The following is a 12,134-nucleotide window of genomic DNA, read 5'->3' on the forward strand; positions in this document are numbered from 1 at the left end:
TTCGCCTTCGTCATATCCATATCCCCTCTTCCTCTCCCTCTAATCCCTCCTCCTTCCACACCCATCCCTCTCCTAGCCAGCAATGGTCCAACTCACTCCCCCCTCCCAAAAGACCGTCATCATCTCCATATCCGCGGTCCTCGGCATTGCCACCGTCGCCTCGCTCTACCTCTACCTCCGCGACAGCAAACAGCGTCCCGCCTCCAATACCAAATTCCGCTCCCTCCAACGTAGTCTCTACTCCCAGCTCCTCAAGGCCCAAGACTCCCTCGATGACATCATCGAGTCCGACCTCCGTCGCATCCAAGTTCGTACCAAGACCCTGCGCACCCACAGACTCTACCCCGGCGACGAAAGCGTCCAGCTCCCCTCGCTGGGTCTAATTAATGAGCAGGACAAGAGCGACCTCGGTGCAGAGATCGAAGAGACGAAAGAAGAGCTGATTCACGAACGTACCCAAGGCTTTGAGGACCATGCCAAGGTCCGCCAGGGCTACAAAGAGCTGGATCTTCTTGTCAAGGCCCTCCACAAGCAGCTTCTGCGACTGTTGGAACGGGTTGAGAAAGTCAGCCTGAGCGAGCTGGCCGAGATCGGGGACGAGACCGGTGGCATTTCCCAGGAAAACGAGTCCGAGATCCAGGCCATTGAAAAGATCCGCCGCCGTAGGAGATCCGTCTTGGCTAAGATTCAAAAGTTCATTGCTCAATTGGACGCCATCCGCAACAGCTACAAGGAGAGGCTGCAGCAAATCAAGGAATTCGAGAAGATGGAGCGCATCGGTCTGGAGCCCAGTGACGACGTCGAGCCCACGGTCGAGAGCGAAATGATGAAGGAAGGCATCACCTTTGCGGACATTACGGCCCTGAACATTGAAGAGCCCGAGATCCTAGCGCCGACCGAGGATTTGGAAAGAATGAAACAAGGCATCAGCTTTGCCGCAGTCGTTGCCGAGAACCTGCCCGAGGAGAAGGAAGACACTGCAGAACAAAAGTCAAAGCAGGGTGTCAGCTTTGCAGACAAGGTCGAGACCATTGAACCGTCGAACAAGATCGAAACCATTGAGCGGTCGAACAAGGCCGAGACCATTGAACGGTCGAAAAAGGTCGAGACTATTGAAAGGTCAAACAAGGTCAAGACCATTGAACGGTCAGACAAGGTCGAAACCATTGAACCGTCGGACAAGGACCTTGAGGTGTTGGCGCCGACCGAGGATCTCGAAAAGATGAAGCACGGTATCAGCTTTGCGGACGTTGTCGCCGAAAACATCGAGGAACCAGTCAAGGAAACAGAAGAACAGGAGATTCTTGCCCCAACCGAGGATCTGGAAAAGATGAAGCAGGGCATCAGCTTTGCGGATGTTGTCGCCGAGAACATTGAGGAGCCGACCACGGAAGACGGAGAGGTTCTTGCCCCGACTGAAGATTTGGAAAAGATGAAGCAGGGCATCAGCTTTGCGGATATGGCCAAGCACAACCTTGACGACTCATCCGATAAGGAAGCCGAAGTGCTCGCCCCAACAGAGGACCTCGAAAAGATGAAGCAGGGTGTCTCGTTTGCCGATGTCGTCGCTGAGGATTAATTAATTTGTACATACATAATCGCAGGAATTCCATTACCGCATGGTCCTCACTCCCATTCAAAACGATTCTGACGATTCGTTGACTGTATTTAGTTTTTTCTTTTTTCATTTTAATGCAGCGAATAAAATATCAGCATAGATAACACCCAATCCAAAGTTTTATTCGATAGATTGATGGAGGTCATTGTGAATTAGCGTGTGTAACGTGCGGGCTTGTAGATGTTGTTCCGCCTAGGTCGGTCTGTCGTTGATTCTTCCCTTCTTACGGGTGAAGCGGCCCTGGAGCCCGTCTTTCCTTTTTTGTGATCGCTATTGGTATCGCTTCTAAAGGCCTCCTTCTCCTTCTCCCAGAACCGATCGACCTCCTTTCCATAGAACACAAATAACTCCTCTCCAGCCTTAACATCCCGGTTGGTCTGACAAATGACCTGGTTTACCACGCTGCCCGTGATAAATGTGATGTTGCCACTGGGGTCCTCATTCATAAAGTGGAATGGGCAATAGAGTCTTCCGTTGGGGTCACTATAGGGCGTCCCATTCTCGTCCGTGGCATCCAGGACCGTACGACGGTACATGATCGAGTAATGAGAGGCGACGCCAACGCCATCCTTGAGTGAATCAAACTCATTCTCCGTCATCGGCACGCCGAAATAGAATCCAAGCGGTGTACTGGCCGGAATATCGATCTTCGCAAAGAGTCCATTTCCTGAGTTAGGGATCGTTGACTCATCCACACGGACGACGTGCGAAAGACTCGTCGGTACATTCGTCAGATCTAGATCCTCCAGGCGGTACTCATCCACTCTGTGAACGTCCGGCTGTGGGGTGGCAGCCTTGGTTGTTTTTGCTGTTGCTACCATTGCTGCTGAGAATAGTGGTGCAGGTGCAGGTGCAAGCGCAGTCACTAATGCCGCCGATGCCGATACTGATTCTAATACTGATGCTGATTCTGGCTCCTGTGGTGTCATTGTCGCAGGCGTTGATGGGAGAGATGACGCCGCGCTACTCGTCGACTTTAGTTCCAATTGTTCGAATCTCTCCGCTACCTTGGAGTCCTGTTCAGAAGCGCCCACCTGGTCCTGATCCAGATCACGGTCTGCACCTGATACTGCCTCCGAGTCTAGCTCGGCCTTGGCCTTCTTAGTGCTCCGTTCAACTTTGTCCAGTTCGGTATCAACGGGTTCGGGGCTCCGCTTCTTTGATTCTGTTGGGTATTCACCATTGGCTTTGACGCTGTCTGCTTCGAGCGGTGTTGCTCCTGAGAGTGTGCTGATGCTGTCAGTATCTGTTGAGGAGGAAACACCGTTGAGGGCTATCGTTGTTGCTAATGCGGAAGAGATATCGTTGAGGGCCGTCGTTTCTGCTGTCGTGGACTGATCTCCTGGTACGTTTGATGACTCCTGTTCCAGGGCCGTGCGGGATTGCTGCTCTAGAATGTGGATAGGAACTGCACCTTCCTTTGGTACACCAAAGCACAATGGCCAATCGTGTTTGATGAGCTTTTCCATCCAACCGTCGTACTCCCTGACGGCGGTGTCGAAATCCCCGGGGGCGTAAGCGAGTCGAAAGTGTGTGCTCCTGCTTCCTTCGGGCTTAAAAGGAACAAAGTACTTGTCTCCATTGTTGGTCAAACAAGCTGATGCAGAGTTCATTGGGGTCTATGTAAATCGACAAAATAAATTTGAGCTATTTAGCAATTTACAGGCAAAACCCCCCCCCCTCCCCCCTCCTCCCATTAAAGACTTTGCCTGCCCTTTTCCCTCATTTCCTCATACCTTGCCAGTGAACACGCGTGGCAATCCCCTCTCTGCACTGAACTTGCGGTCCAATGCGACGGCAGCATTGATCAGCTCTTGTCGTGCAGCAGTATGGTTTGGCATGGACCTCAGGGCAAGGAACATCATGTAGGGCTGGGTGTGCCACCGAGGTTTGACATTCGACCGTTGGGGAGCGTTGCGTCGCGTGTAGGTGTTGTTGGAGATGGCAGCTGTAGTCGTAGCAGTTGTCGTACGTTGTCCAATGGTTACACTGGAGTGAAAAGGAGCACTGGATGCCTTATTCGTATCATTCGTACCATTCGTATCAATGGTATCATTGGTATCAATCATATTAGTTGAGATGGCTGTATTAGATGTAGTGGTCGTTGTAGAAATAATAGTGGTTGAGGCTGAGGTAGTCGCTGTTGTCGTTGCAGTGGCGAGTGCACTCGAGCGACGTGTTCTGGGTGATGCTGCAGGATGGATTGCAACCACAGAGGATAATTGTGAAGAAGCGGAGCGAGGAGTGTTCAGTGTCATGAGGCAGAAGGCAATAGGGCCAGAGTGATGGAAGGAGGTGGAGTTGAAGGAAGAAAAAGAAAAAAGAAAAAAAAAAGAGGCGTGTTGTGCTGAAGTCGAGTGTGACCGCTTTATTTTGTATAAATACTCGCGTCTCAGTGGTGTGCCTGGCGGTCTCTTTTCTCTCCGCAAAACTCGCCACCATCACCATTACCAGCACTATTACCAGCACCATCGCCATTAGTGCCATTGCCATTCTTCTTTCCTTTCTTCTTCTTCCTCCACTGCTTGTATCATACTCCTGTTCAACATCTTGTGGATGCATACACAACCTCTCACGTCTCTTTTCCCATTTTATTTTTGTTATTGTTATTATTATCATTATTCTTTTAAGCAGCTCCTTCTAATGTCCACCCAGGAAAAATCGGTCCTCGCGAGCAGAGCCTCATATGTTTGCCGTGTCGCTGGCTGTGGCGAGACCTTCACAGTCCTGTTTGACTGGACAAGGCACGTCCGCAGACATGCCTCCATGAGGTAGGAACAACCATCCTTCGTTTATGTTCTTGTCTTTGTCTTTGTCTTTGTCTTTGTCTTTGTCTTTGTCTTTGTCTTTGTCTTTGTCTTTGTCTTTGTTTTTATCTTTGTCTTTGTCTTTGCTGTTGTTCTTGTCGTTGCCTTTATTATTGTCTGTCTCTTTCTATTCAACCCTCATGGACTTCACATATGTATCTTACCACAGATCGGTGGTGACAATACACTCGACACTCAGACACAGATATTAACATTCTCTGCCCTCTCCTGCCTACAGACTCTCGAACCCTGTAGCCCCGGAAACGCAACAGATCGTCGCACAAGCACAGGCACAAGCACTCGCCCAAATACAGTCAAGGTCCGCCACACCCTCGCCGTTAACGCCTGCCAGTACCGCCTCCTCAAAATCACCGCCTGCAACCCATCCCATGTTCATAGCCATGCCAGCAGCAGCGGATCAGACTGCACACACACCTGCAATACAGGCTATGTTATCAGTATCGGATATCTCAGGAACAGCCTCGATCTCTCAGCCCAGTTCACACCTTCTCACACCTCCATCATCCGTACTGCCCACAACTACCACACCCAAGACCACACAGACTACAAGGGCAGCAAAGACGGCCATGAAGAAGGAACTCAAACGGAACAAAACAAAACCGCCGTCAACAGAACCATCGCCTGTAACGGAATCAGCACCCCATATCCCAACTACCTTGCCTGCCATTGGGGTTCCCGAGCAGATACCTGACTACTACGCATCTCTGAAAACCCTGAACGGTGCTCAACCCACTATCATCAAACCCAACGTCGCTACTCCGGACAGTACATCGGTAGAGAATCCTACCAAGATAAAGGCCACCGCATCGAAATCAAAACCAAAAAAAGCATCAAGAAAGCCGGCAGCAACAGCATTTTCAAGAACATCTACGCCGATTTCATCTTCCTCAGCACACTCTGGTCCCTCAACTCCAACGCCCTCCCCTCTCCAGCATTCTCAGGGTCAAAAGAGGAAGTATAGGACTGATTCGGATATTGAGGAGCTCACAGACACCGACATGGACATGGATATGGACATGGATATACGCACAGACATGGAGATCGAGGTAGATATCGAAGGTTTAACGAGCGACGATCAAAAGAACGACGTTTCAAGCAAGCAAGAAAGGCAGGCGGTAATAACCGACGACGACGACGACAACGACGGTGATGATGATGATGATGATGTTAGTAATGATAGCGACGATCGCAAGCCCGTAACGGATCTTGGGGGCGAAGTCGCCCAGATCAACGACCTCCTAGCCCAGATCATATCTCTAGGTCCGTACCTGGAGTGTACTGTCAGAACATGTCGGATGGCCTTTGTTCATGAGAGCGACCTGAAAAATCACGCCCAAATAAGCCATCATCACCGCAAGAGAGGTCCACAATCCGCAGAATCGTCATCGTCGTCTTTACCTTCCAAAGCAGCAACACAGCAGCAGCAGCAGCAGCAGCAGCCCAATCAGAGACGGACAAGGATGATGTCGAAAGAAGAAGAGGATAGATCGGACAGCAACCCTTTCATAAAGACGGAGGAGCTAGAACAAATGATCAAGACCAAGAGCAAGGGTAGGATCTTAACTAAAGCTAAGAACGAGGCACAATCCAAAGATAAGAGCAAAGGCAGGGACAAAAACAAGAGGAATGACAGCGACAACAATAGAGACAAAGGCAAAGGCAAGGGCACGACCAGGAGCAGGATCAGTGCCAAGGACAAGACCAGGAACAAGAACAAAGACAAAGAGGAGGAGGAGGAGCTCGAGGAGGAGGATGACTTTAAGCCCATGTTATTGGGAAAGTTCTTCACGAGATAGACGCGCACGTATACCCTTTACTTCCATCGTAATAAAGCGCGCAGTGCTCTCTTAACAGTAAGACATCTGGTTTATTTTTCGATGATCTATATATCCTGGTTGAAGCATACTGAAATTGGCCCTCCTTATGCCCAGACCTCCTGCTTGGACTCCAGGTCCTCGAACATTGGCTTCATTGGAACCCTGTGCTCTGATCTTGCCTCCCGAAGTCGGATGTAGTCCCTCAGCATCTCCTCGACACCTCCCGGGTATTTGGTCTTGAGGTGCTCTGGAGCTGCAACAGGCCAGACCGGTGGAATCTTGAACCGCTTGGCGTTATTGCCAGTCCATTCGTCCTCTTCGTCCGTTCCAGAAGCAACGTTCCTGATCCGTCCATCAAGGTACGGGCTGATCCTGCCCCGGTTCTCAATGTAGTCCATCAGGACGCTATCTAGTAGCCCCAGCTTGATCTCCCTTCGCCCTTCTTTGCGCTCCAAAATATTATCGCCTCCTGTCAAGAGAAAATCCAGGGTGACCACCCAGTACAACTTTCTCTTCTTAATCTCACGCCACTCCTTGTCATATCCCTGCACCTCGGCCTTGATCAAATGTGGCTCCTCCAGAGGACGCGATGAATCAAACATGTATCGCAATCCGCTGACCTGGATGTTGGATGTGACCTGCTTCTGGCTCTTCTTGTACCTCCCCGCAGAGACTGCCTCCAGCATGCTTAGGATTTCCTCGCCCGTCATCTGTGTCTGCACTAGACCATTGCCGAAGGGAGAGGTCGTCATGATCATTTCAATCGTCACGTTTCCAGCAGGCAGACCCGATCGGATACCTCCACTGTTGATAAACGCCAGATCTGTCCAGGGGCGAACGCTCCCCTTGTCTTCTGCATCCTCTTCGATGGCTGCAGTGGCATAGATGGGCGTTCGTGCATGTTCCAGCATCGCGTCTGCCACCAAGTTGCCCATCGTGCACTCGCGTTGCTTGCAGCTGTTCTGATCAAAAGCATCTGTGGCTACTCCAAGGACGGTCTGACCCCATTCCTCAAATTCTTTGCGCCAGCCATCGATTCGATCCAGGAGACGATCATCTGCAGGAATGGAGTTCTCAACCAGAATAGGAGCACCTTCCCAGCTGACGATCGTGCCCTCTGGGTTGAAGACCACGTCCAGATGGCCAATATATCTGCCCCAGCAAAATGCCTTTGCGAACGAAGCAATTTAGAAATAATGAATAAAAAATTGAAGTTGAAAAATATTAGCATGTGTGAATATATGAACGAGCATCGCAGCAAAAAAGTGTTGACGCGCATAGGCTATACCTGGACAATGAGAGTGTTTTCGCCCTTTAAGTTTTTGATCACGGTTGGATAGGGTCCCTCATAAAGCGGGTTCGCGGGATCTCCGAGATACGAGTGACTATGACCTCCGACGATGAGATCGATGCCGTGCGTGTTGGCAGCCAATTCCATATCGGGTCCATATCCATTGTGCGACAGTCCGAAAATGCGCTTGATTCCCTTGGCCTCCAGCTCGTCGACGTACTTTTGGACCGCAGGGATCGGGTCCGTGAACGCGATGTTAGGTCCAGCATTAGAGATATCGCCTGTGGTCTATTGCATTACGAAGATGAAAAAACCAATGATGAGAATATCGATCAGTAATTTATCCAGCCTTGTCGGGATGGACAGATGCGGTTTTATATGGTTGTTCAAGCATAAAGCAAAAGTACTTACATTGGTAATGTATCCAATGACAGCGATGCCAAGGTCCTCAAAAATATGGTATGGTTTGACCCACTTTTCGAGTTCTGGGTACTTTTCAAGATCCACATTAGCGCACACGATTGGGAACTTGAGCTTTGGCCAGTATCGTCCTAGGTTTTCGGGACCATTATCCCACTCGTGGTTGCCAATAGTTCCGAGATCGTATCCCAGCTCATTCATCACCTCGGCAGTGACATTTCCCTGCGCAATAAAAAAAAAAAGCATCCACGGGATATATGAATATGATCGCTTGTTAGTCTAAGACATACAAACGTCCGCGGCACAGCGGGTCCACTCATGTAGCACTGTGTACCTTATAGTATGTGTAGAAAAGCGTGCCCTGGGAACGTTTTGACAGCATAAAAAAAAAGGGGGATCAGATTAGCAAATAAATGTGGCACGTTTCCAAGACTGAGGTGTAAGCAGTCGACCCAACATGAAATCGAAAAGCGCAAAACCACAGGGATCGTTTTGTGACACAAAAAAAAAACAATCAGCAATTGCATTCTTCAACCAGCCCGGGCCTTACTTGGAACTATTACAGTGGGAAGTTGAACGAAGACATCAAGCCAAGAAAGAGAGTTGCAAAAAGATTAGAAACGAGGCAACTGACCGCAGAACCTTCGTTGGCCCACCGTTTGTTGCTGAGAGCGACACCAAGACAAAAACATGATGTACCTCGTCTCCGCCGTCGAGGAGCAAAGAGTGCTTGTTCGATCCGCGCAGGCGCTCAATGACCGTCTTGTGCCGCGCAGTGCCTCCGTAGCAATGGCCCGTAGCAATGTCCTGGCTCGAGCAGCTGACACCAAAGTCATTGGCGGGATCAACGCGCGAGTGGACGTCGTTCGTGTGGATCACCGTAAGGTTCAACCAGCCGTCTTTAGGGGAGGCATGGTACGACTGAGGTAAGGCAGAGGTGATGGTCGCGGCCAGCGAGAGTGCCATGCACATGAGCGACGACATGCGGAGGCCGGCGCAACTCATTCGTCTACGCCCTTCAGCCTGGGAGAGGAAACGCATCGGTGGGCGGCCCTGTTTGTTTTAGGTTCCTGAGTGAGAGAGGGTAGGAGGGCGGAGTGGAATAGGAAAGGGGGGAGATTCAGAGTGGAGGGTTGGGAATAAAGAATGAAGAATGAGCAGAATGGCCGATGGAAACAGCGAAAAGGTCGAGGAGGCAAGCGCGGTGGTGTTCGCAGTGCTGCAGGGCTGCAGTGCGCGGGATGGAAATGCGCTTGCTGGGGTGCTTCTTGTCACGCGGGTGCCTTCCCGTCGTCCTATGGGGGCGCCTGAAGATGCGGACGGTCAGCGCCCCCTTGATCCTCTCAGAAGGAGCCCGTTTGCTTATCGAAGGTTACCGCGGATGAATTGACGGCCCCCCGCTTCGATGCGCCCCCTCTCCATGGAGAGGCTGTAAAGACGCGTTTTTTTTTTTTTTTTTTTTTTTTTTTTCATTCGTATGGGACACTGATTGGTGGCGTTGATTGTCCAACATGAATTTATTACTGAATCTTTTTATGCGATCGGTGGGGAGCGACCATGCCGTGCATTTTTCTATCTGTCTTTCTCAGACGTGATTTCGATCCGCAAGTGTGCTGCTGCCGGCCATTGTTGCCTGAAAGATACCGGTGATGCTCCTTGATGTTACTGCCTTTGCTTCTGCCTAGCCGCCCTCCTGATCCGTATGAACGAATCCTTTAGGAGCACTATCACGACTGCCTGGAACAGGTATCCATCCCTGACAAGCGGCACTATCAACGTCTGAGACACCCACCATGTTCCATGGAAGATCGTTGTCGACAATACATACATGATAAGCAGGTTCTGGAAGATGACGGATCCGATACTTGTCGCTGTCCTGGTCACACACATGACTCCGAGGATGCATAGCATGATGATGGTCGAAGCCTTTGAGAGCATGAGTACTGCGAGCCAAACAGCGTTGCAAAAGGCATTCAAGCAGTCTTTCAGCCACGGTCCATCCTGCGAGTCGGCTTCAAAGCATAGGGCGCTGTCACATCGCACGATCCCGTACTCCAGTGGAAAATCGACTCGATCTGCCTCGCTCGCATCATCCCCCGTAATTCGATGGCAACATCGGACTTGGTGGCGATGTGAATGGCTATAGTCGTGCATCCAGACCATTTCGTATTGTACGCACGAGTCGTTGTTGTCGTTGTCGGATGTGGTTGGAATGGCTGGCTTGCCCCGCACTTGGTCGAGGGAAGCGGTTCCGTAAAGCAAGATCCATCCTCGGCTCCAGAAGAGCATCAGACATAGCGTGGTTGCGCAGATCCCAGTTAGAAGAGCAACTGTGCTTTTGGATAAGAAGGTGAAAGTAAAAGACCAGGTCTGCAGGGTCATACTCGGTGGATGCATATGGACTGGAGAGAAGTGCAGTTGAGAGTGGAAAAGATGGGATAAAAAGGTTCGATGGTACAGGATGTCGATCGTCGCAGCCGAGGGACAGATATTCGCATCAGATCGAAGGAGTTTGAGGGCGGAAGGAATAGAAAAGTAGGCCCTTCTCTCTTGCATATCGCCACTGAATGAATACACGGTAGCAAAACGCGCGAGGAATTAAGGTTGAGCTGTGCCGTCACGTACAAGGGCACTTTGTACGTCGATTTCCTGGAACAAAGAAGGCCTCGCTCAAAAGCATCTCATCACTTCTTGCACCTTCAAACACCATCCACCGGGATCTGTATCCATACGCGATTCACCCTCAGGTACAGTCCATCAGAAGCACCCACAGAGGGACAGGAGCAGGAATAGGGCACACAGCAGACCCCAGTGTTGCGACTACAGGATGTCAACAGGGCCATCAAAACGATGGTTGATGAGAGCACCTCTTGCGCTTTGGGATCCCACCCAACAGGCCCGTTCACCAAAAGACAAAGGATTTATTCAACACGACCATCCAAAGATCGTATCAGCTTATCCTAACCCGATCGTCCTTATCGTACCTTAGTGTGCCTTCCGTTCACTCAACCAACAATACCCTACACCCTTTTCGATCTTCGTTTTAAAACGTTGCCGGCAACGTTTTGAAACGATCCAGCAGCAGCTTGCCCACCATTTCGTCCATTCTCTCGTTCCTCTGGCGGCTAACGCCCGCAATTCCCAGGAACCTGTTCGGCGTGCGTCATGAAAAATATGATCCGGACACCACCCTACACATTCGATGGAACAAGGAAAAGTACACGATTGATTTTGAAGGCAGGATTCTTGGCCAGGTCAAATTAAAGGAATTGCGCGAAATCTGCAAGGACTTGACGGGCATACCCCTCGGAGGCTTGAGCCTTGTCTTTGGAGGCGCCGGTATGAAGGACGATAATGCACCACTGTCATGCTGGGGCGTCAAGCCTGGATCGAATATTGTCGTGAATGGGATCAAACCAACCGTACGTTAACCAGAGCAAGGTCAAGAAAGGCATGCTACGATACAAAGCTCTTGCTGACTGACACATGGTCTTTTATCCAATAGGAGGAACAAATCAAAGCGATGACAACGAACGGTGATCCAGAGGAATATGCTCTCATCCTTCGAATCTCTGGATCCCTTGCAAAATCCAAAGACTTTGTCTCGGAATACCTTCCCAAGTATGAAGAGGAAGCTGCAGCCTATCTGGCTTCTAAACCGGCGGCGTTCTCGATGCAGGCCATGCCCCCTCCTCGCAAGAAGCTGCACGACCAGCATGGCATGATGTCCGAGATCCTGTTACAGTCCCTCTTGGCACTTGACGGCGTCACATGCAAACCAGACTTTGAAGTTGCGCGCGTCAAGAGGCGGGAGGCCGTGAAGGAGACCCAAAAGCTACTGGATGTCATTGACGCTATCAACGCACGAGTCAAGGAGTGCGATCGAGTAGCACGTCTTTAAAAGAGAACACCAGCGACTCTGTGATCAAAACTATGAAAAGAGAATGAAAGTTACCCTACCTATACTACTGCAATAAATACTAAATGAGTCTTTAGAATCGATCATTGGGTCTCGAACAAACTAGCTCCCTGCTGCAATAAATAGTGGATAGTTCTGCCCGTAGCAAATGCACTAAAGGACGGGCCTTTCAAAGTAACTCGCGTCTTTCCCCAGATCGGGATGTAAAACCTGGTGATAAAACCATCTGATTTTCCAAAAA

General features: G+C 50.3%; 6 protein-coding genes across 6 annotated transcripts; 3 read left to right on the top strand and 3 right to left on the bottom strand.

The window, feature by feature from the left end:
* Positions 1-4: 4 nt before the first annotated feature.
* Positions 5-1,726, top strand: BC939DRAFT_437922 (uncharacterized protein). The gene has a single exon (XM_051553758.1). The coding sequence runs from the start codon at positions 83-85 to the stop codon at positions 1,577-1,579; it is 1,497 nt and encodes a 498-aa protein (XP_051416687.1). The 5' UTR covers positions 5-82; the 3' UTR covers positions 1,580-1,726.
* On the bottom strand, positions 1,712-3,915 carry BC939DRAFT_489449 (uncharacterized protein). Its single transcript, XM_051559416.1, has 2 exons — positions 3,355-3,915; positions 1,712-3,237 (listed from the first exon to the last, which is right to left on the bottom strand). Exons 1-2 carry the CDS (start codon positions 3,874-3,876, stop codon positions 1,771-1,773), a joined length of 1,989 nt encoding a protein of 662 aa, XP_051416688.1. The 5' UTR covers positions 3,877-3,915; the 3' UTR covers positions 1,712-1,770.
* A 131-nt stretch (positions 3,916-4,046) lies between these two features.
* On the top strand, positions 4,047-6,303 carry BC939DRAFT_223379 (uncharacterized protein). Its single transcript, XM_051550800.1, has 2 exons — positions 4,047-4,389; positions 4,664-6,303. Exons 1-2 carry the CDS (start codon positions 4,175-4,177, stop codon positions 6,240-6,242), a joined length of 1,794 nt encoding a protein of 597 aa, XP_051416689.1. The 5' UTR covers positions 4,047-4,174; the 3' UTR covers positions 6,243-6,303.
* Positions 6,302-9,345, bottom strand: BC939DRAFT_437925 (Metallo-dependent phosphatase-like protein). The gene is given in 6 exon segments (XM_051553759.1): positions 6,302-7,432; positions 7,552-7,842; positions 7,966-8,196; positions 8,309-8,339; positions 8,662-8,664; positions 8,675-9,345. 6 exon segments carry the CDS (start codon positions 9,013-9,015, stop codon positions 6,368-6,370), a joined length of 1,962 nt encoding a protein of 653 aa, XP_051416690.1. The 5' UTR covers positions 9,016-9,345; the 3' UTR covers positions 6,302-6,367.
* A 224-nt stretch (positions 9,346-9,569) lies between these two features.
* On the bottom strand, positions 9,570-10,489 carry BC939DRAFT_437927 (uncharacterized protein). The gene has a single exon (XM_051553760.1). It carries the CDS (start codon positions 10,369-10,371, stop codon positions 9,637-9,639), a length of 735 nt encoding a protein of 244 aa, XP_051416691.1. The 5' UTR covers positions 10,372-10,489; the 3' UTR covers positions 9,570-9,636.
* Positions 10,490-11,288: 799 nt separating this feature from the next.
* On the top strand, positions 11,289-11,875 carry BC939DRAFT_392328 (uncharacterized protein; the record flags this gene model as incomplete). Its single annotated transcript, XM_051552022.1, has 2 exons — positions 11,289-11,396; positions 11,480-11,875. Coding segments are annotated over 2 exons (504 nt in total), but the record flags the coding sequence as incomplete, so codon positions are not given.
* Positions 11,876-12,134: the final 259 nt, after the last annotated feature.

Source organism: Gamsiella multidivaricata, assembly GCF_025024155.1.
Source record: "Gamsiella multidivaricata strain RSA 2152 chromosome Unknown BC939scaffold_5, whole genome shotgun sequence".
Lineage (NCBI taxonomy): Eukaryota > Fungi > Mortierellomycota > Mortierellomycetes > Mortierellales > Mortierellaceae > Gamsiella > Gamsiella multidivaricata.

What these genes read in the sequence shown, in the direction of transcription:
- BC939DRAFT_437922 (XM_051553758.1), top strand. Translation starts at nt 83, where the DNA reads ATGGTCCAACTCACTCCCCCCTCCCAAAAGACCGTCATCATCTCCATA.
- BC939DRAFT_489449 (XM_051559416.1), bottom strand. Translation starts at nt 3,876, where the DNA reads ATGACACTGAACACTCCTCGCTCCGCTTCTTCACAATTATCCTCTGTG. An exon ending in CACGCGTGTTCACTGGCAAG is followed by an intron (nt 3,238 to 3,354) that starts GTATGAGGAAAT and finishes CGATTTACATAG; the next exon opens with ACCCCAATGAACTCTGCATC.
- BC939DRAFT_223379 (XM_051550800.1), top strand. Translation starts at nt 4,175, where the DNA reads ATGCATACACAACCTCTCACGTCTCTTTTCCCATTTTATTTTTGTTAT. An exon ending in CGCAGACATGCCTCCATGAG is followed by an intron (nt 4,390 to 4,663) that starts GTAGGAACAACC and finishes TCCTGCCTACAG; the next exon opens with ACTCTCGAACCCTGTAGCCC.
- BC939DRAFT_437925 (XM_051553759.1), bottom strand. Translation starts at nt 9,015, where the DNA reads ATGCGTTTCCTCTCCCAGGCTGAAGGGCGTAGACGAATGAGTTGCGCC. An exon ending in TTTTCTACACATACTATAAG is followed by an intron (nt 8,197 to 8,308) that starts GTACACAGTGCT and finishes TTTATTGCGCAG; the next exon opens with GGAAATGTCACTGCCGAGGT. An exon ending in AAAACACTCTCATTGTCCAG is followed by an intron (nt 7,433 to 7,551) that starts GTATAGCCTATG and finishes TCGTTCGCAAAG; the next exon opens with GCATTTTGCTGGGGCAGATA.
- BC939DRAFT_437927 (XM_051553760.1), bottom strand. Translation starts at nt 10,371, where the DNA reads ATGCATCCACCGAGTATGACCCTGCAGACCTGGTCTTTTACTTTCACC.